The sequence below is a fragment of the Protomyctophum parallelum genome (assembly GCF_964188405.1).
Source record: "Protomyctophum parallelum genome assembly, chromosome: 17".
Classification (NCBI taxonomy): domain Eukaryota; kingdom Metazoa; phylum Chordata; class Actinopteri; order Myctophiformes; family Myctophidae; genus Protomyctophum; species Protomyctophum parallelum.
Window position 1 is genome coordinate 3,772,474 of NC_139719.1, and position 26,852 is coordinate 3,799,325.

Here is a 26,852-nt window from a genome sequence, read left to right on the forward strand (position 1 = left end):
ATGGTACAGTACGATGCAGTACAGTACGGTACAGTGCAGTACAGTACGGTACAGTATGGTACTGTGCAGTATAGTACAGTACAGTACAGTACAGTACAGTACGGTACGGTACGGTACAGTACAGTACGGTACAGTATGGTACAGTATGATACAGTACAGTACCGTACAGTACAGTACAATACAGTACGGTACAGTATGATACAGTACAGTACAGTACAGTATGATACCATACAGTAAGGTACAGTACAGTACAGTATGATACCGTAAAGTAAGGTACAGTCCAGTCCAGTACAGTACAGTCCAGTCCAGTACAGTACAGTACAGTACAGTACAGTACAGTACAGTACAGTACAGTACAGTACGGTACGGTACGGTACGGTATGGTATGGTATGGTACGGTACGGTACGGTACAGTACAGTTCAGTACAGTACCGTATGATACCATACAGTATGGTACAGTATGGTACAGTATGATGCCCTACAGTGCCGTACAGTATTATACAGTATGGTACAGTACATCACAAAGGTATAGCCAAATATATGCTGAAATGCAAAATCAGTCTAATATTGGTGGCCATCTTGAAATTAATGGCCGCCATCTTCTCTCACAATATGGCTGTTAGCCACTGTAGTAATATAAGTATTGTGAGACAGAAGGAAGCTTCTTAGAAATTACAAAGTTCCTAATTCAAATTCTGGATCAAGAATACTGTATCATTCAAGACAGAGATCATCCATATTTAACCAGTCTGAAAAATGGCGGCCATTTTGAATTTTCATTGAAAATGTTATATTATCCAAAAGAAACATTTACCAAGTACTATGCATGGAAATATGTCCAAATATGTCTCGAATATCATATTATATCCATCACTCATAAGAAAACGGTTGTTGCTGGTGGCCATTTTGAAAAATGGCTGCTATGGGCGCCATGTTGAAAATTCAAGTTGGGTCCACATCCAAATCTTTTTAGAATGCCTTTGGCTATAAGTGTACCAAATGTCATGCTTTTATCACAAACTGAACGATTCATTGATATAGTGGAGCTAAGCTGCTGTGCTACATTACTATTTGGAACTCCCTATTTTTTTAGTGATTTTATATATGATTTTATATTATGATTTTATATATGATTTTATATATGATTTTATATATGATTTTATGTTCTCATGGTCAGGTAAGAACCTTCGAGGAGGCTAGGTATCGAGATTTTTTTAATTTTTTTTCTATTTTAGTTTTAGTCATAGTCTCCTGAATAGTTTCACTTAGTCTTAGTCACATTTTAGTCACCTGGAATGTATTAGTGCTAGTCTAGTTTTAGTCGACTAAATGTCATAAGATTTTAGTCGACTAAATCTACGGGTGATTTAGTCGACTAAAATGTGTTTTTGCGGGCCTTGTTACCGTCATAATGACTTATTTTACACTTGCTGAAAATAGCCGATCTACAAGCTCACAACGCGTCGCACTGCGACGCGTTGTGAGCTTGCAGATGGGCTATTTTCAGCATGCAACCAAGTGTAAAATGCCTTATACTGGATCTGTTGTCCACTAGTTCCTTCCTAACATTTTAGTCTAGTTTTTATTTGTTGACGAAATTGTCAGTATATTTAGTCTTAGTTTTAGTCACCATAGCATAGTTTTAATTTAGTTTACATTTAGTTTTCTTCAGTGGAAAAGGTGGTAGTCGACGAACATTTTTCGTCTTAGTTTTAGTCGACGAAAACAACACTGCGATCATGAAGTAATTGTTAGACCAGCTGAAATGGGGAGGCTGGGAGCGTATTTCGCTGGTTGGAATCTGATGCAATTTACTGAGACGATAACAGAGCAACTTATTGGCACGGTGAAGATGTGTCAGAACAGAAGAGGATGTTAAAAGGTATTAAGCGTGCCAAGATAAGCGAGGTCATACGCATGAAGTCAAACAGGAATGAGATAAAAAGGGCCTTTTCACGCTGCAGCACGTTGTGAACTTGTAGATCTGTTATTTTTGCCACATCCGGTACACATTAGCTAGCATATCCAAATACCTTTTCCATTTTTCTAATTTTAAGATATTTCCAGGATTTTCATGAACGGAACCCTGAAGATCAGAAAGCCAGGTTTGTTCAATGAGTCAGCTTAACATGGCTGAGGGAAGTAGGGGTGTTGGGGGGGGGGGGGGGGGGGGGGGGCTGGGGGGCTGGAGCACCCCCTCCCCCAAGGCACAGCCCCCCCCCCCCCCTCGGACAGGAGCGGGGGAAAAATTATAATAATTTGAATCAAAACAGATTTCTGTTACTAGGCCTAATAAATAGTACTGTGCTGTATCACAGTATCGGGGCCTTATCCTGGTTAATTGCCTGTGTCAGTTTGCTCATGCGTGTGGAGAGGGAAAGTACTTTTCTGCGTGAAAATGCGCTCTTCTTGTAAATATCCTCCCACGGACCTGGTCAGCTATGCAGAGTATAGAAGCTGGTTTCAAGAGAAACACTGCAGAGTCAGACTATCAAGGAACAAGGAAATGTGAAACATGTGACAATAAGGTGAAAAAGAGGACACTATGATGACAGTGAACAAAAAGGACTTTGTAATGTCTTACTTTTAGGGGATGTAATTAATAATAGGGCAGCACAGACAACAAGCAAAACTGAAACGATCAAGCTAGTTGTACTAAGGAGCTGCAAGATACATTTGGGAAACAGTTGAGGCCACTCTTGGACATAATATGAGAATGAAGATGGACATCAATCTCAGTCATGGGCTGGTTCATCTTAATGCTGTTGACCGTACTGCAGTGGAAGTATGCTGCCGGAGTCAGTAAAGGGTATAAGCCAAGGGGAATGGGTTTTAAGAGGGCTTTTGACCTGCATGGGGACAATGTTAGTCAACTGTTAGCCTGATTTATCGTCTTCCAGAGCCTCCGGGTCCTATCCTGGTTTAAGGTTCAAGGTTCAAGGTTGTTTATTAGTGTTCCCCCGAAGGGCAAAAGGTTTTACAGCAGGTCATAAGGCTTGAAACACATAATCAAACCAAAGTTATTGCTGGTCGCAAGCGTGCGCTGCGCCCGGCCTACTTCACTTGCATCTTCAGAAAAGAAAGGCGGCGTGTGGTGTAGGAGTGTGTGTGTAGCAGGGAATATGCAGAGAGGGAGGGAGAGAGAAAAAGATGCGACCGCCTTCTTCAGAAGCAAGATAGATAACCACATCCACAGCCACGGCAGTGGAAGCCTTGGGAATATTGACGACTGGGTAGGTTTTGGTATTTTGTTGTATTTTACTATATTTTGTATAATGCATTTGTATTGAGGGGTAAACCAGATGTATTATGTGATCAATTGTAGGAGGACAACTGAACTAACATAACTAACCTACAACCTTTCACTGTTTTTCTCACCGTGCCATATTGTATTTGAGACTGTGTTTTACCATATTGTTTGTTGGGCCAGTGGTGCTGGGCCATTCATTAATAGTGGTTTGTATTTGGTTTGCTGTCCATCCATCCATCCATCTTCAACCGCTTATCCGTAGTTGGGTCGCAGGGGCAACATGCTCCACCAGAGTGCTCCAGACTTCCCTCTCCAGAGAAAGATTAGTAACTTCCTCCTGGGGGATCCCGAGACTTTCCAAGGCCAGTGAGTCGATGTGTTTCCCCAACTGTGCCTTGGTCTGCTCCGGGGTCTCCTCCCAGTGGGACGTGCCTCGAGGACCTCCCTAGGGAACCCGAACCACCTAAGCTGGCTCCTTTCCAGGCGAAGAAGCAGCAACTCTATTCCGAGTCTCTCTCATGTGACTGAACTTCTCACCTTATCTCTAAGGGAGATGCCAACCACCTGTCGAAGAAAACTCATTTCGGCCGCTTGTATTCGCGACCTTAGAAGATATGCGCGTGACATCATCGTACCTGGAAGTTATGCTGCGGGAACATCATTCATGTCAGTGTTGTCAGTTACTGGGAAACTTTCCACAGGAAAAGGGAGTTAGAATCTCAAGAAGAGAAGGTGTTCCTGGTTGAGTCATCATTAGGAAATGTGCCCATGTAATGGCATGTGTCTGCTCGCTCATACGTAAGATACAATCAGTATATCAGTTGACGTTATGAGAAGGTTAACCGTGGGATATAGAGCACATTTTGGGCAAGTGGCTATGGCCGTTCTTAGCCCAAGGAGTGTAGTTTTGTGCAAAGCTAATGCTTGTTGTCTGCATTGTGCTATAGACTAATGCCCTGGGCATGCACAGCCATAGCTGAGGTGTACCATTAAGAGCACCTCAGTATTGACCTGGCCTGCAGGGCACAGCTCCGTGGGTAATTTGTCTATTTCACTGAAGACATCATTGTAATGGACTATCATCTGAATAATGACTTCAGACAATGTTTGAATTCCACCTGTACTTAAGTTTGTTTTTGTGTTGAACTAACCAAGCTGTTTCCATGTGATGCTCATGTCTGTCTTGCTGACAATATATTTTGAGTGTCATTGTGACTTAGTAGTAATTTGTTTCCTCTCCATTTCTCTCAGGAAAGCTCACCAAGGACGCCACTGATGCTGCTGACTTGTGCTGGCACCTCAGGGGTGCGTCGCTGGTTCACACTGGCCACGGGTCTGGTGGAGTGCCTGTGTTTCACTGGGGTTGTGTTCGGATGGGCTTCCCTTGTTTTTGTCCTCAAGACAGAGGGCTACTTCAGCTCGCTGTGTGTCAACACAACATATGTCAACGGAACACAAACAGTGGGTAAGTTCTGCTCACTCTGGTCTTCTTGCATATCTTTTTGACGTCGGATTTCCACTTGAATGTCCTTCACCTGAAACTGTACCCTTTGGCAGGCAAGATGTAGAAGTCAATAATGGTGTCCTCTAAAGTCTTTTACTAATAGCTTTGGATTAGGTCTGCACAATTAACTGCAAGTAATTGAAAATCATGATTTTATGTTTCACAATGATGTAATTCTGAAACTTAGTTAATTAGGATTTTCTCACAAACAACTGTAATCATAATAATGGTGTGATACTGTGAATAGTATACGGATCTCAGCAGAGACTGCATTTCTGTCATAGTCTCTGCAGCAGCAGTCTTTGGTATGACCCGGCCGGGGATCGAACACCGACCTCCCAGTCTCAGGGCGGACACTCTAACCACAAGGCCACTGAGCTGGTGTTTTTATCCTTAAAGTACATCCAGACAGACATCAGAAATCCTCTCCTCAAATATCACATATTTTGGTGCCATGGTGTTTCTTTGCTACAGCACCATATCTGCCAACCTCAGAGAGTCAGATAAAGGAGATTATTTTCTTTTCCATTATTTTTTCTGTTCCATTATCACCTCGATGAACACACACTTTCATTGATTACCCAGCTGTTTTATCCTTTCTCCTCTCTCTCTCTCTCTCTCTCTCTCTCTCTCTCTCTCTCTCTCTCTCTCTCTCTCTCTCTCTCTCTCTCTCTCACACACACACACACACACACACACAGACTGCAGTGGACAGGATGACCAGTTCTCATTGGTCTTCACCATCGCCGTCTTTGTGGACAATGCCCTGACGCTGCCTAATGGCTACCTGTTTGACCGTTTCGGCACTGCAGTGGCTCGACTGTTTGGAATGTGAGTCGTTTAGATTTTTTTTTTTGGGCTGGATGGATTCAGAGATACACTGAATAATGGCTGAATGTCCAAATGTAAATATACTCGAAATATTTAAACTGTAAACAAATCAGCAAATTGATCTCGGAATCAAACCATTTGAATTAGCATAAAAAGTCACATCACTTTAATCTTTTTTTTATTTTTATTATTGTTAATCCTCTCTCCCACCAGATTACTCTACACCCTGGGTACCTTGTTTCTGGCATTCTCAAGTTCAGGTTAGTCCTCACCTCCATCTCGCTGCTCACATTGAACTATACACTGTACACTATATATACACTAACTTTACACTGTACACTATATATACACTAACTATACACTGAACGACTACATTGAAAATGAGTTACAGTTGTGGATGGATGGTCACATTACCTGCTCTCCCTCAGCCCTTTCCAACATGCTCTTCCCCGCTCTCACCTTCATCGCTCTGGGAGGGACTTTGCTCCTGATCTCCAACATGCAGGTATGGTACTGTGTGTGTGTGTGTGTGTGTGTGTGTGTGTGTGTGTGTGTGTGTGTGTGTGTGTGTGTGTGTGTGTGTGTGTGTGTGTGTGTGTGTGTGTGTGTGTGTGTGTGTGTGCAATTTACAATTTAGGCATTTAGCAGACGCTCTTAATCCAGAGCGACTTACATTAAGTAAAAACAAAAGCATGGCATACATCACATATATAAAAAGTAGTTATCATGAATCATGTATACACTAAGAACGTAACAGTGGAGTATCTATGGAAACTATACATACTATACTATATTATATTATTATACAATATACATGTGTACCATAAAGTGCGATGACTACATAAAATGCAATTCTAGTGCTGTCTATACGTAACGAGCTATAAGTCTGTCTAAAATACTATCTAAGTCGACATAAAATGCTATCTAAGGGGCTAGGCTAGGGCATGTGTGTGTGTGTGTGTGTGTGCGTGCGTGCGTGCGTGCGTGTAATCTGAGTGTATATAATGAAACATATTTGCATCTCTTTATCTACTGCAGGTCGGAAACCTATTTGGCTCCTGTCGTTCCACCATCATCACACTATATAATGGAGCTTTTGACTCTTCCTCAGCAGTCTTCCTCGTTATCAAGGTAACACACACACACACACACACACACACACACACACACACACACACACACACACACAAATGAATACGTGAGGGTATAGTACAGTATCTTCTAAGAAGGTGCGCCGAAGGAGGAGGGGAATGATGTTGTTAAATGACAGACGGCATCCCTACCTGTTCTTCCTCTTTAGCTGCTGGTCGAGTCGGGTGTTTCTCTGCGTGACTGCCTCCTCTTCGTGTCCGCCTGTGGTGTCATTCACACGGCCAGGACCTTCCTACTGATGCCCACGTCCAGCATTCCCTACCCCGTACCTGACAGCTATACATATGGGTAAGATTCACTACCTAGCCCTTACCTGACAGCTATACATATGGGTAAGATTCACTACCTACCCCTTACCTGACAGCTATACATATGGGTAAGATTCCTATACCTAGCCCTTACCTGACAGCTATACATATGGGTAAGATTCACTACCTAGCCCTTACCTGACAGCTATACATATGGGTAAGATTCACTAACTACTCCTTACCTGACAGCTATACATATGGGTAAGATTCCTATACCTAGCCCTTACCTGACAGCTATACATATGGGTAAGATTCACTACCTAGCCCTTACCTGACAGCTATACATATGGGTAAGATTCACTAACTACTCCTTACCTGACAGCTATACATATGGGTAAGATTCCTATACCTAGCCCTTACGTGACAGCTATACATATGGGTAAGATTCACTACCTACCTCTTACCTGACAGCTATACATATGGGTAAGATTCACTACCTAGCCCTTACCTGACAGCTATACATATGGGTAAGATTCACTACCTAGCCCTTACCTGACAGCTATACATATGGGTAAGATTCACTAACTACTCCTTACCTGACAGCTATACATATGGGTAAGATTCCTATACCTAGCCCTTACGTGACAGCTATACATATGGGTAAGATTCACTACCTACCTCTTACCTGACAGCTATACATATGGGTAAGATTCACTACCTAGCCCTTACCTGACAGCTATACATATGGGTAAGATTCCCTACCTCTTACCTGACAGCTATGCATTATGGGTAAGACATTAAAAAACAAGGTTCTTTAGTCTGTGCAGTAACATCCATAGTGTCCATTTATCTACAGTGTCAAAAATGGAATTGACACATTTTGACTGCGGAATTAATTAATCTTTAAATAAATGGTAGAGTTTGTTCATACAAATGTAGAGACTCCTCCCTAGAAGTGGGAATTCCATCTTGAAGTTCGAATCCAGGGCAGGACATACAAGTTACAGATCTCAGCTTTAAATAAAGGATTGTATGGTGTGTGTGTGTGTGTGTGTGTGTGTGTGTGTGTGTGTGCTCTTTGCTCTGCCAGGGTGACCTGTGGAAAAACGGAGGTGGAGGCAGCGAGAGGTCAGATAGGCCTACAGGGTGACGACGCTACAGCGGCTACACCAGTTGACCAGGAGAGCCCTCCAAAGAACGGTGAGTATTGTATGCACAAGTGGTTCTCAAACAGGCAATACTTTGTTTTCAGGAATACTCAGACGGCAGTAGCATTAGAAAGTTATACAAAACCCAAACCAGTTCCATTTCCTCCCCGAAAATAAACAATTTTCAGCAATGGGATAATACTGCGGTAATTTTGAAAGTAGCAAAAGTCAAAAAAGTGTGGGCACCCCTGCCCTATAGGCTACAGTACCAAGTCAGCCATATATTGTAAAACTAAATGTGAGACGCCAGAGGGGTTTAACAGAATTATAGGCAATATATATATTTTAAACATATGTTTATTGATTTTCTTTAAAGTACAAAGAAGTATTTTTCAAAACAATTTACATATATTTTTCCCCCCACATCCCCATGACAGCACAAATACAAACAAAATCTTATCACAAAATGATTTGACAATAAATACAGAACAAAAATAATAATGACAAAACGAAAAATAAAACGAAAATAAAACACATTACATACAGTTAAACAAAACGCATTACATACAGTTAAACAAAACGCGTTACATACAGTTAAACAAAACACATTACATACAGTTAAACAGTTAAACAAACAAATGCACAGTTCCCTACCCCCACCCCACAGCTGACTACTCCAATTAACCACTATACATTTATAGGCAATATTAGGCCTATGGTCATCATAATATGACATCAAATCAAGTAATTGAATAGCAACTTAAGTAATATGTTTATAACCCCGTCCCAACCCCCTGTCCCACTTGTCCCACACAAGCAATGCGTCTGTCCCTCAAGTGAACAGTTTGGATCTGGTGACTCTAATTAGGCCACAGAGCCCAATAGACTAAACCTCTGAGACTCCAATCGACACGGTACATTCCTCAGTGTTCATTGAATTAATTCCAAATGAACCCTTTACTGGTCCCCATGTTCACAACCAGTGTTACAACTTGAAAATTGTCAATTGGCTATTTTCACTATCTCCTTGTTTTTGAGTGGTGCAACCACTCCTACAAGCAGCAATGTCCGTGGGTATCATGTATGTATCCGTCATGAGCACGAGTGGTGTGCTCATGCGTGAAATTGGAAAGAGAGAAGTATGTGACATGGCTGCCACCTGCTGGACGCAAATCCAACTACTGACTGTCTAGGTTCATTGATATCCATAATAATCCTAATCTGACAGAGCAGAGAGAGAGAGAGAGAGAGAGAGAGAGAGAGAGAGAGAGAGAGAGAGAGAGAGGAGGGGGGGGAGAGAGGAGAGTTGCACCACTCGGTTCACACAGGTGTGATTTATTTTGTTATGTCTTGGATTGTCGTGATCCATATAAATGAGTCACAACCCACAGTTTGGGAATTCACTGGCACTGGCATACCGTTGATTATATAGCAGACTGACTTCTCAAAATGTCCTCTTTTGTTGTTCTCTTTCAATGTCTTGGCCTTTCCTTCTTTTCCTGGATGACAATTGAAGTCTCTCCGGCAGCGCCAGAGAGGAGTTTCAGAGAGTGTGTACTGTCCAGGATTTTCCTGTGGCACCTGCTGTGGCTGTCGGTCATGCAGCTCAGACACTACCTGTTCATCAGCACCCTCAACCCCACTCTGCAGAGGCTGACCATGGGAGATCCCTCGCTGGGTAAAAACACACACACACACACACACACACACACACACACACCCTCAACCCCATTCTGAACGGGAACCCATTTTGGTGTTGGCATCATGTTATGCTTTAGCTATTGAAAAATAGCAGATCTACAAGCTCGTAGCGCGCCACCGAGTGGCGCGCTACGAGCTTGTAGGTCTGCTATTTTTGAAATATCAGAAGAACGACTGACATTTTCAGAATCTGATCTCAGGTCAGAATGGGTTAATCAGACCAGTGTGTGTCCAGTGGAAACCTCGTATGAATCTGATCTCAGGTCAGAATGGGTTAATCAGACCAGTGTGTGTCCAGTGGAAACCTCGTATGAATCTGATCTCAGGTCAGAATGGGTTAATCAGACCAGTGTGTGTCCAGTGGAAACCTCGTATGAATCTGATCTCAGGTCAGAATGGGTTAACCCCATGCTGCAGAGACTGACCATGGGAGAGCCCTCGCTGGGGAAAAACTACAGATGTCCCGATACTGTATCGCCGGTATCGGAAAAGTATCGGCCCTTTTTCGGTATCTGCAAATATACCACTAACCACCGATCTGACACAGGGGTAAGGGGTTGACACTATGGCAGGTCAATAATGGGACATGTGGAGTTTGCTTTCGAGTTGCCCAAACTGCAAGTGCACAATTGAGTGAGGAGTCTGCTATTAACACAACGAGATAAAATAAGTAATTTTCTTTTTTATTAGTATACATATTATTCTCTGGTATCGGTATTCGGTATCGGCTAACATAGAAATTGTGGTATACATTGTGTAAACATACACACACAGGGGTGCATGTGTTCTGTTAGACATACCAACAGTCCTGCAGTCATGAGTCTGACCTAACCACACACGGAAGCCACTGTGATTTGGACTCATGACAGGACTGTTGGTATAGAGTGTAAAAAAACGTGTATGTCACAATGGTGCTTACAAGCACCATTGTGAGATGTCAGTTTAGAATGGTTGCACGTCGTTTGTTGAACTCCCTCTGGTGTTTAAAAAAAAAAGAACGCACACGGATAGTCGCTCACTGTGTAAACAAACCAGACAATCCCAGAAGTATGGTGGCCGCTACCACGTGACACATATTATGTTGACACCCCCTCAAGGAGATTTTGGTACGCTCTATATACTGTAACCCAACATATGCACCCCTACAAACAGTGGTGGAAAGCAACTAAGTGTGTACTTGAGTGTTTCCATTTTTACAGCACTTTATTATATCTTTAAATATCACTAATACACTCTAAATATATGACAGCTTTAATTTGTTCATTTGCAGTTTTAGATTATTAATACAAGACCTATTAATACATTAATCCCTCAAACAAAATATTTACTTCAGCTCGAGCTCATTGAAAACTTCTGATCTAGATATGATCTGATCTACAGTGTTAGAGTGTACAGTTACAGTGTTGACAAAAGGTATCCTTTCATCCAAATCAATAATAATGTTATTCATTTATTTGACTTGCTCATCAAATAAACTATTACATTTTTCACCAATGACGGAGTGCCTTGGATTCCCTTCTTTTCTTTTCAAGTCTGCAACTTACACCTTGACAAGCAGTACAACTTGGAGGAAGGACACCTTTTGTCTATATGGTTTTACCTGTATCACCAAAGAGCACCCATCAAAGAGCCACTAACAGATCCCTGCAGCGCTTCCATTCCTCTATTTCTAAAAGGTTACAGTGTTGGATTAGGTACATTGTTGTTGTATTAGTGATTCTGCAAGTCTAACGGTCTCTTCCATGGTTATGACTTGTGTCCCTGCAGTGAGCCAGTACCTTGATGCATTTGCTTTCGCGCAGCTGTTTGGCCTGCTGTGTGCTCCCTGGAACGGACTGATCATGGACAGACGCAAGGGCAAGCCCAAGGCCGCAGGTGAAGCTCTAGACAGCGAACAACTAGTGAAGTCAGAACATAGACATGAAAAGTTAAAGGTTTTATGACATTCATTTATTTTTATTTTTATTTTTATTTTTATTTTTATTTTTATTTTTATTTTTATTTTTATTTTTATTTTTATTTTTATTTTTATTTTTATTTTTATTTTTATTTTTATTTTTTATAACCTCAATTACACCCAAAAAACCTGAACTTTGAACATTCAGTGGATTTTCTGTGGTCAGAAGTTTTCTTTGGGTTTTTTTTGGGCCTTTTGAGCTACAATGAAAACAGGCAACACAGTGAAACAGTGACATCTGCTGGCAAATCCCATTGACATTGATTTGCAGTAAGTGATGTCACTTACTGCCGGCAAATCAGAGCACCTGTTTGAGCCAGAAAACCCCTGATCACAGGAAATCTACTGAATGTTAAAAGTTCATGTTTTTTGGGTGCAATTGAGATTAGAAAACCTACAAAAAAACAAGAACAATTCCAAAGTGTTCCCCAAGTCTGTTGGACTTGGGGAAGGCGGGACAGCTAGGCCAGCTGGGGTTCCCACATTATTATTACGAAATTCAGCGTCTGACCCAAACCTACAAAATATATAATTTAGCCCATTATTTTTATATATTTTTCACCCCACGATTTTGTAACCCATTTTTCACCCCTGTGTCAATCATCTAATGTGATCCTGGGCTCTATACACACCCTCCGCCAACCTAGGGAGAGCAACGGACTGACCTCATGCTTCCTTCATGCCTGACTGTCCAAGTAGCCTATTATTCACTGAAAAGCTAATTTAGAAATGAGCTTGCAGATCTGTGTGTTTGATTGATTCATTGATTCATTGATTGGCAGAAATGTAAACGGTATAGAGCACAGTTAAACAAATCCTTGCTGTCTTGTTTCTTGTGCCTGCGTGCGCGTGCGCGCGTGTGCGTGCATGCGTGCGCGCGCATGTGTGTGTGTGTGTGTGTGTGTGTGCGTGCGTGCGTGCAGGGGAGAGTGAGCGTGAGGCAGATCTCAGGGCGTCGGTCCTGTCTCTCTCCCTGACCCCGCTGCAGTGTGTGCTGTTCTCTGTCTGCGCCACCATACCCAACCTGCCCCTCCAGTACCTCACCTTCGTCCTGCAGGTCGTCAACAGATCCTTCCTGTACGGCGGCAACGCAGCCTTCATCAGCATAGCGTGAGTCTCACGCACGCACGCACACACGCACGCACGCATGCACACACGCACATTTCAATGTCTTTATTTGAGCCCAAATTTATAAAATTATTATTATCAAGGGCACAGTTATTTTTCAGTTGCTTCTGATGTGACTGTCCCACGCACTCTAACCCATTCTGACCGGGCACCCATTTTGGTGTCGGCATTACGTTATGCTTTAGCTATTTAAAAATAGCAGATCTACAAGCTCATATCGCGCCACCGAGTGGCGCGATACGAGCTTGTAGGTCTGCTATTTTTTTTTAAATCGAAGAACGACTGACATTTTATAGAATCTGATCTCAGGTCAGAATGGGTTCATCAGACCAGTGTGTGTCCGGCGGAGACCTCGTATGAATCTGATCTCAGGTCAGAATGGGCTAAACATGTGTGTGTCTCGGACACACAAACACGCACGCACTAAAAACGAGTGCTTCCAAACTTCAATACTTGAAAAATATCACCTGCAAGGATTTTTATGAAGCCAACACTTTGCAGATAGAATGAGGATAATTCAACAATGTTGGTGAGTTTGACGTTGTTTAATAACAATAAGATAGGACTTTTTCTGTGTGGATGAATGGGCTGTTGAAGAATATAGGATTCCATAATTATAGCCTACAATGATCTTCTTCCTTCATTCCTTGTGTGATTGACATGCTCTTGTGTCATGCTCTGCAGTAGACCTATTTTTGGTGATTAACATCTATGGGTGTCGGCCGTCCCAGGGTGAGATATCCTGGAGCTGCCGGTGGCTAGCCTATTTGTGTAACAAAGGAGTTGGTTGAACTGAAGGAACAGACTGGTTGATCAAAAGACTTGCCACTAATAATATGCAAACCAAAGTCTGACACCCTACACCCATGTCAACTGTTTAAATAGGTTAACCAGGATACAATGAGTGGTCAGTCAGTCAGGGGCGCAAGCCTTGTGTGCAGGAGACGTCAGCCACTTCGCTGGTTGGCGTGAGCTTATGCGTTGTTTCACTGCTGTAAGCTGTATACTTCGTTGAGAAATAAACATCTTGGAACTTCATCTCGTCTCATGTCTGCCGTGCACAAATCTCCTCTGTATGGTAGAAAATATACTTCAGATGGTGCCTTGAAACTCGTCATGGTGATGTGTTTTTTCACGTCAGATGAAACAGAACCGGTGGCTTTTTTTCCCGTCTAAATTCGGTGGAGGGGAGTTCTTGTGGACGGCGAGTCGGCGACGAAGAAGTTCCAGCGGACCCGACCGTGATCTCGTCTACGCGGCGGGGATGATGACGAAGACCACCACGAGGAGTGTTGCGCAACGGGGACCGATACCAGCCGCCGGACGGTGCGGGCTGCGGAGCGGTCGATGGAGCGGCGACAGCCACACGGAGGCCTTGGTCATCACGTCGGCGCGGGGACGGCAATCACGGGCGGCGAGCTGTGAGACGCAGCACGGAGCAGCAGTGGCCGGTTGGCTGACCTAAGCTGAGGGCCTTCACAGAAAGGAGTCTGTGCATGACGATGTTTGCTTTTCTCTTCATATTCCCATCTCTGATGTTTCAGAGTTGGGAGGGGGGAGAGAAGAGATGAGGACGAGGACAGCGAAAACAGCATTGTACTTTTTCTCACATTGATCCGTGCAGCTGAGCGAACATTTCGAGGTAAACTAGAAAGAAGCATACAGAAGAACTTTCTTTGTCCAATTCGGAGGGGAGACGAACTTTCCTTCACTCTGATTACAAATTGTGCGTCACGTTTGTTTTCAACATGAAATAATAGGCCTCATGTTGGTATGTGTTTGTCGTATAATTAGATAAGTTGAGTCATATAGCCTAATTATGAGTCGATGAGGTATTTTCCTAGGGATATGAAGAGATATGTGTTATTATGGTTAAACTCTGGCGCATCAATGGATTCTTTCGAGTATCACCAGGTGATCTGTCAGGGTAACGTCCGAGGAAGTGACTTAACTGATATTGTATTGACATTGGGTAGCAGAGTTTAGTAGTAAAACATGTAGTTATTGCATATCAGAAAAGTGCTCTTGTAACAATAGGAGCGGAAAGCGGCATGTCTTGTTTAAATGTCTGTTAACTGTACTAATCATTTTTCCATTTTTCATATATGTATGGATGTCTGTTTGAAAACCATTTTTGGGAAGTTCTGTACTGTAATGCTGTTATTTTTGGTTTCTTGAATGTATTGTTCAGCTGAGGGTCAAGGGGGGTCTAAGATAATTATGGTTCCATATTTTTAGGTGACCATCTGTGATGGTCAAGGGGGGATATGAAGAATATAGGATTCCATAATTATAGCCTACAATGATCTTCTTCCTTCATTCCTTGTGTGATTGACATGCTCTTGTGTCATGCTCTGCAGTAGACCTATTTTTGGTGATTAACATCTATGGGTGTCGGCCGTCCCAGGGTGAGATATCCTGGAGCTGCCGGTGGCTAGCCTATTTGTGTAACAAAGGAGTTGGTTGAACTGAAGGAACAGACTGGTTGATCAAAAGACTTGCCACTAATAATATGCAAACCAAAGTCTGACACCCTACACCCATGTCAACTGTTTAAATAGGTTAACCAGGATACAATGAGTGGTCAGTCAGTCAGGGGCGCAAGCCTTGTGTGCAGGAGACGTCAGCCACTTCGCTGGTTGGCGTGAGCTTATGCGTTGTTTCACTGCTGTAAGCTGTATACTTCGTTGAGAAATAAACATCTTGGAACTTCATCTCGTCTCATGTCTGCCGTGCACAAATCTCCTCTGTATGGTAGAAAATATACTTCACTGTCAATGGGATTACGTTGCACCTAGTTAGCACCTTAGGCTACTGGCAAGATGGCCACGGTCTGAATATCGTCAATTGGCTCGTTCCTGCAGCAACGTTTCCACTGGAACGTACGTGTGTGTGTGTGTGTGTGTGTGTGTGTGTGTGTGTGTGTGTGTGTGCACGTGTGTGTGCACATGTGTGTGTGCGCGTGTGTGTGCACGTGTGTGTGTGCATGTGTGTGTGTGTGTGTGTGTGTAGTTTCCCGCAGTGTCACTTTGGGAAGCTGTTCGGCCTGGTCATGGGTCTGGCTGCTGTGTTCGGTCTGCTGCAGTACCCCATCGTCCTGCTGGTTAACGGAGCCTTGGGAGGTGACCCGCTCTACGTAAGTATAGTGTGTTTTTCTATGCTGTCCTCTAATGTCTTGTCTTGTTTCTTTTAAATAATTTGTATCCCACAATTTTGCAACCCATTTGTTTCCACCACCCAGTGTCAATTATCTAATGTAATCCTATATGGGCGCTATACACTTCCTCTGCCTCTTCCTCTGCCACTGCCTCCCCCCCCCCCCCTGACCTCATGCTTCCATAAGGAGTCCAAGCTTTTCAAATGCCTTAATCTCGGGGTCCTTTCTCAAGTTGGTGCCCCGGGTCAAAACAAGCTTTATTTGACCCATATTAGCCAAAATAGTGACGATCGAGGTAACACTATGTCTTCTGAAAGCTATAAAGTAAACCCTCTGGTCCGTCATAAGTAACACCCAGTTCCGTTTTTTGGGTCCCGGTGGATCCTTCAGGGTTTGCTGACGGTTAACGGGTAAATGAATGAATGAATTAATGCTGACGGTTAACGGGTAAATTAATGAATTAATGCTGGCGGCGAATGTGTTTCACAGAGGGCTACACAGGACGCTGCAGAGCGTGGCCGCACACTGATAAAAATATGGCACACCTTTTACCTAAAAAAATCTATGAATTTAATTGAGTCAAAAAGTTACTTTTATTATACTAGTTCTTGTATAAAATACGTAATCGATTCAGTTCAATAGTCTACAAATTCCAGTAAAATCTACAAGATATGTCCAGTAAAATCTACAAGATATGTCCAGTAATATCTACAAGATATGTCCAGTAAAGTTTACTGGATCTACAAGATATGTCCAGTAAAGTTTACTGGATCTACAAGATATGTCCAGTAAATTTTACTGGACATATCTTGTAGATTTTACTGGACATATCTTGTAGATTTTACTGGACATATCTTGTAGATTTTACTGGACATATCTTGTAGATCCAGTACATTTTACTGGACATATCTTGTAGATTTTACTGGACATATCTTGTAGATTTTACTGGACATATTTTGTAGATCCAGTAAACTTTACTGGACATGTCTTGTAGATTTCACTGGAAAATGTATGTAGGCCTACTATTGAATTGAATGGATTAAGTATCTTATACAAGAACTAGTCTTGTATAATAAAAGTAACTTTTTGACTCAATTAAATTCATTGATTTGTTTTAATAAACTGGGGTGGAATTTCTGTGTAGAAGAAATGCCACCCCATTTATTAAAAAAAGATCAATGGGTATTTTCAGTTTGTAATCAAACAAATGTCCTATGACCATCATGTTCTTTTCTACACAACTTCTGCTGAAAATACTCATAAACATAAATGTTTGTCTTGTCCTATATGAACACCACTAGCAAGAGTCAAATGGCATCAGGTATACATTTTTTTTTATTGTTTTATTCCTCAAACTGAAACATAACCTTCATGCATGTACAGCTTTTCTTTTTAAACAAAATTATATCAGTGCATAAAAACAAAGTAAATACAGCCACAATATGATAGCTTCGTGGGCAGTGGGACCCATAGTGTACTGTGGTTCTCTATGGCTCTGTGGGCAGTGGAACCATTGGACCCACAGTGTACTGTGGTTCTCTATGGCTCTGTGGGCAGTGGAACCATTGGACCCATATAGTGTACTGTGGTTCTCTATGGCTCTGTGGGCAGTGGAACCATTGGACCCACAGTGTACTGTGGTTCTCTATGGCTCTGTGGGCAGTGGAACCATTGGACCCACAGTGTACTGTGGTTCTCTATGGCTCTGTGGGCAGTGGAACCATTGGACCCACAGTGTACTGTGGTTCTCTATGGGCCCCATTGGACCCACAGTGTACTGTGGTTCTCTATGGGCCCCATTGGACCCACAGTGTACTGTGGTTCTCTATGGCTCTGTGGGCCCCATTGGACCCACAGTGTACTGTGGTTCTCTATGGCTCTGTAGGCAGTGGGAACCCACAGTGTTTGGCTTTTCTTAAAATTATCAGTGCATAACAACACAAAAGAAACATAATTGTATTTGTTCAAATATAGAGTAACACATTGGCACGAACGTGTGTCTATCACGCAAGCACCAAAATGTCTCCCAAAGTATATGGTTTCAAGTTTAAAGTACTAAGCCAACCCTTAGGGCTACTCCTAAAAACAATTAAAATTATGTTCTGAAAGTCATTGGCCTAATGTTTTCGTGGATGATAGCCCTCATGACATGATATTTTAAAGTATGTTCTAAAGGTCAACATTGGCACAGGGGAGGGTGATCACTGGCACACTGGCATAAGGGTGAGAGAGAGAAAGTTTTTCTTTTAAAATTAAATATTCCAAAAAAGTGTAGTCAGTTAAATTAAGTCCATTCACATCTACAAATGACATGATAATTTACATCCTGCACATAATTGTACATTCATTCAAACTGCTAACTCATGACTGGGGAGGGATTAGGTGGGTTACCATAAAGTTTGTCAACAACACATCTCATGGTAGATGGCTGTATCGACTCTGCACACTAAAAAATGGCTGGGTTAAAATAACCCATATTGGGTTATTTTTAACCCCCCTCCTGGGTTACAAAGGGTCCTATTCAACCCCTGGGTTATTTTGACGCAACAAAATGGGTTATTAATTTTGGCCCATAATTTGGGTTATAACTTGGGTTATAAAAATAACCCATTCAGAGGGTCAACATAACCCAACTTCCAAGTTATTTTGACCCATAATGTCGGTTATGAATGAAGCATTTTTGGTTCAATCAGTCAGTAAATCAATCAATCAATCAATCAACCAATCAACCAATCAATCCCAAATCTCTGAGCCAACAATAAGGTTACTATCAGAAAAATAAACCCAGAAATCTTATAACCCATGAATTGGGTCCCTATATCCCAGGAAATGGATATGGCTGGGATGGGTTACATAAATATCCCAAAGTGTTTTACTGTGTATAGTTGCCTGCAAGAGGCATGGAAACTCTTTGTTGGAGCAACCATCAACAACAAACACTTTCCAACAGATACTATATGAATGGGAAAAGAGGAGAGAGACTGACCAAACAAACAGACATTTGGATTCATGGTTTTGATAACAAATCACATAAAACAACATATCACCAAATAATACCATAACAAAACACTAAACACAACGACCCATAACATACACATTCTAATATTCAAATAATAACACATATAAGAACAATAACACATGGTCCTTGGCACCCCAGTGTATGCTGGGAAATGGACTTCCTCTAACCACTCCCATGGGGTGTGACCTATCCGACCCAACAACGGGGTTACCCTCAGAAAAATAACCCAGAAATGTTAACCCACTTTAAAAACCCATGAATTGGGTCCCTATAACCCAGGAAATGGTTATGGCTCTGGAAAATAACCCAAAAATATAACTCAACGCAAGTAACCCAGGAATTGAGTTACAGAAATAACCCACGTGTTTTTAGTGTGTGGACTTGATAAAACACAGTGGACCAACACCAGCAGAAAATCATCACTTAAGTGAAAACCTCACAATCTACCAGGACATTTTAGTCCTTTGTGCCAAAACTACTAGTATGGTATAGCCGCTTAGGGGTCTGCAACCCTTTTTACATGAAGTGCCATGTTTTCATTTGTGTGATAGTCAGTGTGCCATATATAATTATGACTGTCCATATAGGATACATATAACAGGCTTAGGAATATTTTCAGGATGTAATGATCATTAAACTCAGAGCAATAACCCACCTAATCCCTCCCCAGTCATGAGTTAGAAGTTTGAATGAATGTACAATTATGTGCAGGATGTAAATTATCATGTCATTTGTAGATGTGAATGGACTTAATTTAACTGACTACACTTTTTTGGAATATTTAATTTTAAAAGAAAAACTTTCTCTCTCTCACCCTTATGCCAGTGTGCCAGTGATCACCCTCCCCTGTGCCAATGTTTGCACCCGTGCCTAAGGTTGCCTACCCCTATAGCCTGCCGACCATGATATTACTTAACTGACCAGCCAACTGACCAGCCATTGATCCCACGTAGCCATCAGATAGGCTCTATAGAGGGTATGCACATGCATAAAGTGAATGGCAGATTGAGTGGCAAATCAAGTGGCAAAGTGAGTGATGAAGTGAATTTAAAGTTATTTAAAGTAATTTAATGCAATCAAATAGGACTTTTCTGTTTGGATGTATGTCATCCCATGCGGCATTCCCGCATAACTTCCGGGTATGATGATGTCACACGCATACCCTATATTGTAGATGGCTCATTTAGGCTAGGTCTTTTAGCAAGAAGTTTAGAACAGAGGTAGATTTTCTTTACCTTGTAATCCTCGATCAACTCCTCCGTCTTTTCCCCAAGGAAGACAATGAGGCCTCTGATGACAGCTTCTCTACAGGACTCAATGCTGTGGTCCTACAAACACATGAAATGAACAGTACAGACATCAGAATGCAGAAGTGCATCAAACTAACCACTACACTATTGCAAGTCTACTTTCCATAAATTCCAATGAGAAGGAATACTTCAAACATATTGGGAGTCAAGCAAAACAAATGAGCTTGTAGATGGGCTATTTTTGGAGTTGAATGAAGCTGAAAAGAAAATGAGAACATTGCGTGTTATGTGAAGGTCTTTACCTGTGCGACAGCTGCGACTTGCTTCTGTGGCTTGGGTGCAGGTGACCACTCCAGGCTGCAGTGGACGTCAGCTAGCTGGCTGGGTGGGTTGAAAAGCCTGAAATCACAGTAAAAACAGTTAGTGAAACCTCATGACTACAGTACATTGTGCATGCTCGAACTAGAAGTTTAAACTAGAATGTGTGCGATTGACTATATGCCTACTATAAATATATGTTTGGAAAATAGCTGATCTACAACCTTGTATTGAAATAGCCAATGTCTAGGGTTAAATTGGTTAAACTGTGATTTTGCCTCCAATGAGAAGAAATACTTCTCCAAGCATAGAAGTCAGACAAAACAAACAGCCAATCTAGGACCAGAGCTCAAAATAATACCTGTGTGACTGTGTGTGAACGCCTCCAGTGGACGTCAGCTGGCTGGCTGGGTGGGGGGGGCGTGGGTCGGTCGGTTGAGGAGCCTGAAATCACAGTAAAAACAGTTAGTGAAACCTCATGACTACAGTACATTGTGCATGCTCGAACTAGAAGTTTAAACTAGAATGTGTGCGATTGACTATATGCCTACTATAAATATGTTTGTAAAATAGCTGATCTACAACCTTGTATTGAAATAGCCAATGTCTAGGGTTAAATTGGTTAAACTGTGATTTTGCCTCCAATGAGAAGAAATACTTCTCCAAGCATATAGTCAGACAAAACAAACAGCCAATAGGACCAGAGCTCAAAAGAATACCTGTGTGACTGTGTGAACGCCTCCAGTCCAGGCTGCAGTTGACGTCAGCTGGCTGGGTGGGGTGGGGTGGGGTGCCGGTCGGTCGAGAAGACTGACACAGTAAAAACATAGTTAAACAACTTATCAGACATCTGATAAAAAGACATCTTTAAATGCATGAATCACAAGCAGGTACATAAATGTAGCCAATAAGCAATGACATTATATTTGGGGCAGGTGTGCTTCACACACACACCTACAAAATGTGTAGTATAGTCCTCTACGGCATCTACGGAAGGCTGCAATTCGAAACTGGCCCCTGTAAAATCTGAATCCCCTCCCACCGCCATTCATTTAATTGAATGCCTGGAAATGTACCATTGTTTTGTCTGCAACTAAAATAATCCACTTTTGATCTAAGGGGGCAAAGAGGTTGATTTAAGGGGGCAAACACCCCCCGTGGAGTTTTATATTTTATTATTGACATTAAAAAAATAAGAAAAAAAACGTTTTTTGTGCCCCCTCAAAAATCTCAATTGCCCCCTCAGTCATTTAATCCTGGCACAGGGCCTGCTCACAGTTAACAGTCTTTGTATTGAGTTTGTGCTTGAAATGTACTGTCATTCTGCAAACTGTTAATAAATATTTCAATCAATCAAACACTCGATACGCAGTAGCAGAGAGAGAGAGAGGGAGGTGGGGGCATGCGTCGCTTTAACAGTACATTTAATTGAGCACAGCTGAAAGAAATCATAACTTTTGACAGGAATGCGCTAGAGAGTTACTTTTCTTTTTACAGACTCATACATGTATGCTCTACAAGTGGGATTAAATCATCTGGGCCGGTTGCATGCAAACAACATGTTTCAGTTTAGCCCCGCATGGTTGAGATTTAGCGCAACACAAACCATCTGACATGAAGCTTCAGCTGACACAAAACAACACGCCGTTTGTCCAAAACACACAATAAAGGTCTCCACACACAGAGCACGAATTCGGATTTTTAAGCGGCGTTTCGGTTTTCCGCAAAACGCGCCCGGTATGCAACCAACTCTTCTCCCACCGACGTCATGTGTTAATTTATCTTCAGCCATAGAGACTCTATTTGACACAAATAAATGTACACCACTGCTAGCTTGTTACAAAACACTCTCTCCACGTTTCTACTTCGCCACACTTGTAATGCAATTGACAATGTCGGGGGACAGAGGCCGGGTACTCGGTGTGCTCCCACCGGCCCAGGCCGGGTACTCGGTTAGCCCTGGTCCAAGGCTTAGCCTTGGACCAGGGCTAGGTACTCGGTGTGCTCCCCCCGGCCGTTCAATTTGAGGAAGTGTTGGCCATGGAGGGTATAGGTATACACTGCAGTAGCACTAGGGCTGACCCAAAAAAATCGATTAATCGATGTTCAATCGATACGCACGGGAATCGATTTTTAAATTTTGAATCGAATAGTCATTAAAAAAAAAGCGGCCGCTTTTGGTCCGCGAGACGGCCCCATTTGGTCCGCGAGCCATGCTCGCGCCTCGCAGCACCACAACGCCTCCTCCCCTCTCCCCCTCACTCGTGGTGGTAACAACAAGGAAGTCAACACACACACACACACAGCAGCCTGCACTCATGCCGCCACAAAATAAATCTAAAGTGTGGTTGCATTTTAGAATATGCAAGGAGAACAAAGAACACATATGGGATGGCCCAAGTGGGGCGAAAAATCCGCGGCGAAAAATCTGCGGCGAATCACTCATGGGACAGGGGAAAAGGCCCCTGACCTCCTGGGCTCCAGGCTAATTTGAGCCGCGGTCATCCACACTTTTCTACCCCAAGAAAGAGCCTCGTCGGAAGGGTCTGAGAGCGGCGTAGACCGCGGCGCAAATTAGCGCGCCTGGAGCTCCAGGACTGGTGCTTTTTTTGGTGTTTTCACATCTGAGTTTCAATCGGAAGAGAAGCTTTGATTATAGGCTATATATATATATATTTTTTAGAGGTAATGCCTGCGTCAGGCAGTTGACTTGTTTTATTAAGCCTAATTATTTGTGCGTCACTGCTTTCATGAAGGCTGCAACAGTTGTTGCTTCAATGCTTATCGTTTTAAATAAATGAGACCAATCCAAGCATGCCTTTCTCTCCGCTATTGTTTAAGGTGTGCGCCTCGCATCGCGCACCTCGCACCCCCCCCCCCCCCGCCCCCCGTTGGGTTTCGAAGCGTCGAAGATCGAAACAAATTTATATCGAAGCGTCGATCATCAAAAACGTAATCGAAGGTCAGCCCTAAGTAGCACGTTCATCAAAAACACACAACTAAACTATGAATAGGCCTTAAACATTTAATCCTCCACACGTAGCGCGTCCATTAAAATGTCAGGGTGCGAAACCGTCACTGGCGTCACACGTGCGTCTGCTTTGATGTGTGTTGTAAAGCAGCAAACAGTACGTTTTTTACAGCTGCTACTAAACAAAACATATTGTAAACACTTGCTAAATTGAACCTCAATCAAATGCGGCTAATATTATTCAATCTTACCTTAAATAAACGTGAAAAATGGTGAAGTGAAGACAGTAGAAAGTTCGTGCAGGTGCTGTGAAAATGGCGTCTGATGTGAGGACACTTCTTGAAGGGGAAAAAGTTATTGAAGGGGCGTGTCCAGGTTTACAAGGCTTAATTCTGTATATTTTACTGGATTCTGACCATTTTGTGTGGGTACAGAACAACATTGGTTGGAATTAAGTAAATTAGTCCATTTGATAAATACATACACACGTTCTTGTATTATTAATAAGAGATGATTCTCGAAAAAAGTGACATATCCTTGTACACAAAAAACGTAAATGTGTCTTGTTAATCATAACAGATTTAATCATGTTACATTTACTGTTCCTAATAACCATTTGCCCGTACATTTTAATGCATTTTGACCATTGTGTGTGGGTACTGAAAACTATTGGTTAGAATTAAGTGAATAAATCCATTGCATAAATAAATGCACACGTTCTTGTATTTTTAACGAGAGATGATAATCGAAATACTTGACATTTTCTTGTAAACGAACATACTTCAATGTGGCTTGTTACTCATAACAGATTGAATCATGTTACATTTACTGTTTGTCAGATCCACTTTTATCATGCACACACATTCTTCAGTCGATTGGTTTTCAGATGCACTCCCTTCATCACATCCTCCTTGCTATAGGCAGAGCAAGGACTCAGGATGTTTTTGCTCCGGGGCCTTATAGGCCTCATTCACACCTAAGACACACTTGTTGTCCTGTGTCGTCTGTGTGTCATGGCCGCCTAAATGCATTTCCAATGGGAGTCACATGGTTTGACATGCAACAAGGTTGTGTCATCCCATTGGAAATGCATTGAGGCGGCCATGACACACAGAAGACACAGGACACAACAAGTGTGTCTTGTGTATGTCTTACAGACAGTAGGTGTGAACGAGGCCTTATAGTTGCAAGGGGTGCGGGAAAAAGGTTTTGGGGCCCTTGCTCAGGCTGCTGGCATTGACTCATTGGCTCTCTGTCTTACCCGTATATACAGGTGAACGCGACACTCACCCTGCTCAGCCTGCTAGCATTCATTCATCCCCTCTCTGTCTTACATGTATATACAGGTGAACACGACACTCACCCTGCTCAGCCTGCTAGCATTCATTCATCCCCTCTCTGTCTTACATGTATATACAGGTGAACACGACACTCACCCTGCTCAGCCTGCTAGCATTCATTCATCCCCTCTCTGTCTTACCCGTATATACAGGTGAACGCGACACTCACCCTGCTCAGCCTGCTAGCGTTCATTCATCCCCTCTCTGTCTTACATGTATATACAGGTGAACGCGACACTCACCCTGCTCAGCCTGCTAGCATTCATTCATCCCCTCTCTGTCTTACATGTATATACAGGTGAACACGACACTCACCCTGCTCAGCCTGCTAGCGTTCATTCATCCCCTCTCTGTCTTACCCGTATATACAGGTGAACGCGACACTCACCCTGCTCAGCCTGCTAGCATTCATTCATCCCCTCTCTGTCTACCTCCACTGCCGCGACGCCAGACACAAAGATGATGTTTCCGAACTACAGTAGCTCCTGCAGTTGAAGGCGTTGAATGAAAAGGGAAGCCCTGACTATCGACTATACTTCTTCAACCATTCTACAGGCCTTAAGGTTATTATAGAGTAATAAACCTTGTCTCAGGTATGAGAATTGTAAAGAGCCCGCTCACAGAATATTTCTACTGTAAACATTAATAATGGGAGCGGAACTTCCCATAACATATTAATATAATGCTTTTTTATGTATTTGTCGTACTGTATCTTTTGCCTTATTACACTACTATATCTTGTACTAATTATACAGCACTTTTATAACATTGTTTCGAAAGGTGCTTTATAAATAAAATGTACTTACTACTAATTCATCTAAACAGTAACGTGGACTGAAACAACTAAAACAAACTTGAAAGTATGTACATTCTTTGTTAGTTTTAAATAAATTGGTTTTCTACACAAATGTATGTTTGCATTATCATAATAATGCCATGTCTCAAGTTATCTGGCTAGATATTGGAAATGCTGCACAATTATGCAGATGTATTGTTGTTTTTTATGTATATTTTAACAAAGTGTGGAAATACGGTATATTTCAACATACAGTGAAATCTTGTCAAATTTCAATATAATATAATTCTAAATGTTGTTCCCAGTTAGCAAAAGGATTGTGGGCGAGGTGCACTTTCCTCAGTAAGAGCCCCATGCTACACAGTCAGAGCTGAGCTGAAGAAGGTGCAATGACCTCATGCTGCTGGTGAACATGAACATTTCCGTTGTAGCACACACACACACACACACACACAGACACTTCAGTTATTGTTACAGAAGAATATCAGACAGTCTTTTTTTTAATTTGGTACAATACCAGACTCCAAGTCCAACCATTCCCTTTCAAAAATTACGCTTTACAATTCACATTATATTCACTTGAGGCAGACCAAGGCGCAGTTGGAGGAAATACATTGACTCACTGAGTTTTTGTTTAACAAGTAACAGTCAATGTTAAAATACATTCTGGATGTGACACTTGCAAGCCGAAATAGCTCATTTGGGAGAGCGTTAGACTGAAGATCTAAATGTCCCTGGTTCGATCCCGGATTTCGGCATGTGAAATTAGGTACAGAAAACCATATGACTCCCAGGCCAATCTCACTGGGGGAAAAACTGTATCAGTTAATTTCTTTAAGATGTAACAAGTAACAGTCAATGTTAAAATACATTCTGGATGTGACTCATGCAAGACGAAATAGCTCAGTTGGGAGAGAGTTAGACTGAAGATCTAAATGTCCCTGGTTCGATCCCAGGTTTCGGCATGTGAAATGAGGTACAGAAAACCATATGACTCCCAGGCCAATCTCACTGGGGGAAAAACTGTATCAGTTAATTTGTTTAAGAAGTAACAAGTAACAGTCAATGTAAAAATACATTCT

General features: G+C 42.2%; 1 protein-coding gene across 1 annotated transcript; it reads left to right on the forward strand.

Moving 5' to 3' along the window:
- Nucleotides 1–1,765: 1,765 nt before the first annotated feature.
- Nucleotides 1,766–25,456, forward strand: LOC310874551 (equilibrative nucleobase transporter 1-like; the record flags this gene model as incomplete). Its single annotated transcript, XM_083787409.1, has 13 exons — nt 1,766–1,846; nt 4,502–4,715; nt 5,456–5,585; nt 5,799–5,845; nt 6,014–6,090; nt 6,624–6,716; nt 6,886–7,025; nt 8,076–8,185; nt 9,662–9,811; nt 11,602–11,709; nt 12,715–12,901; nt 15,932–16,055; nt 25,346–25,456. The coding sequence occupies 13 exons, from the start codon at nt 1,766–1,768 to the stop codon at nt 25,454–25,456; spliced, it is 1,572 nt and encodes a 523-aa protein (XP_083643535.1).
- Nucleotides 25,457–26,852: the final 1,396 nt, after the last annotated feature.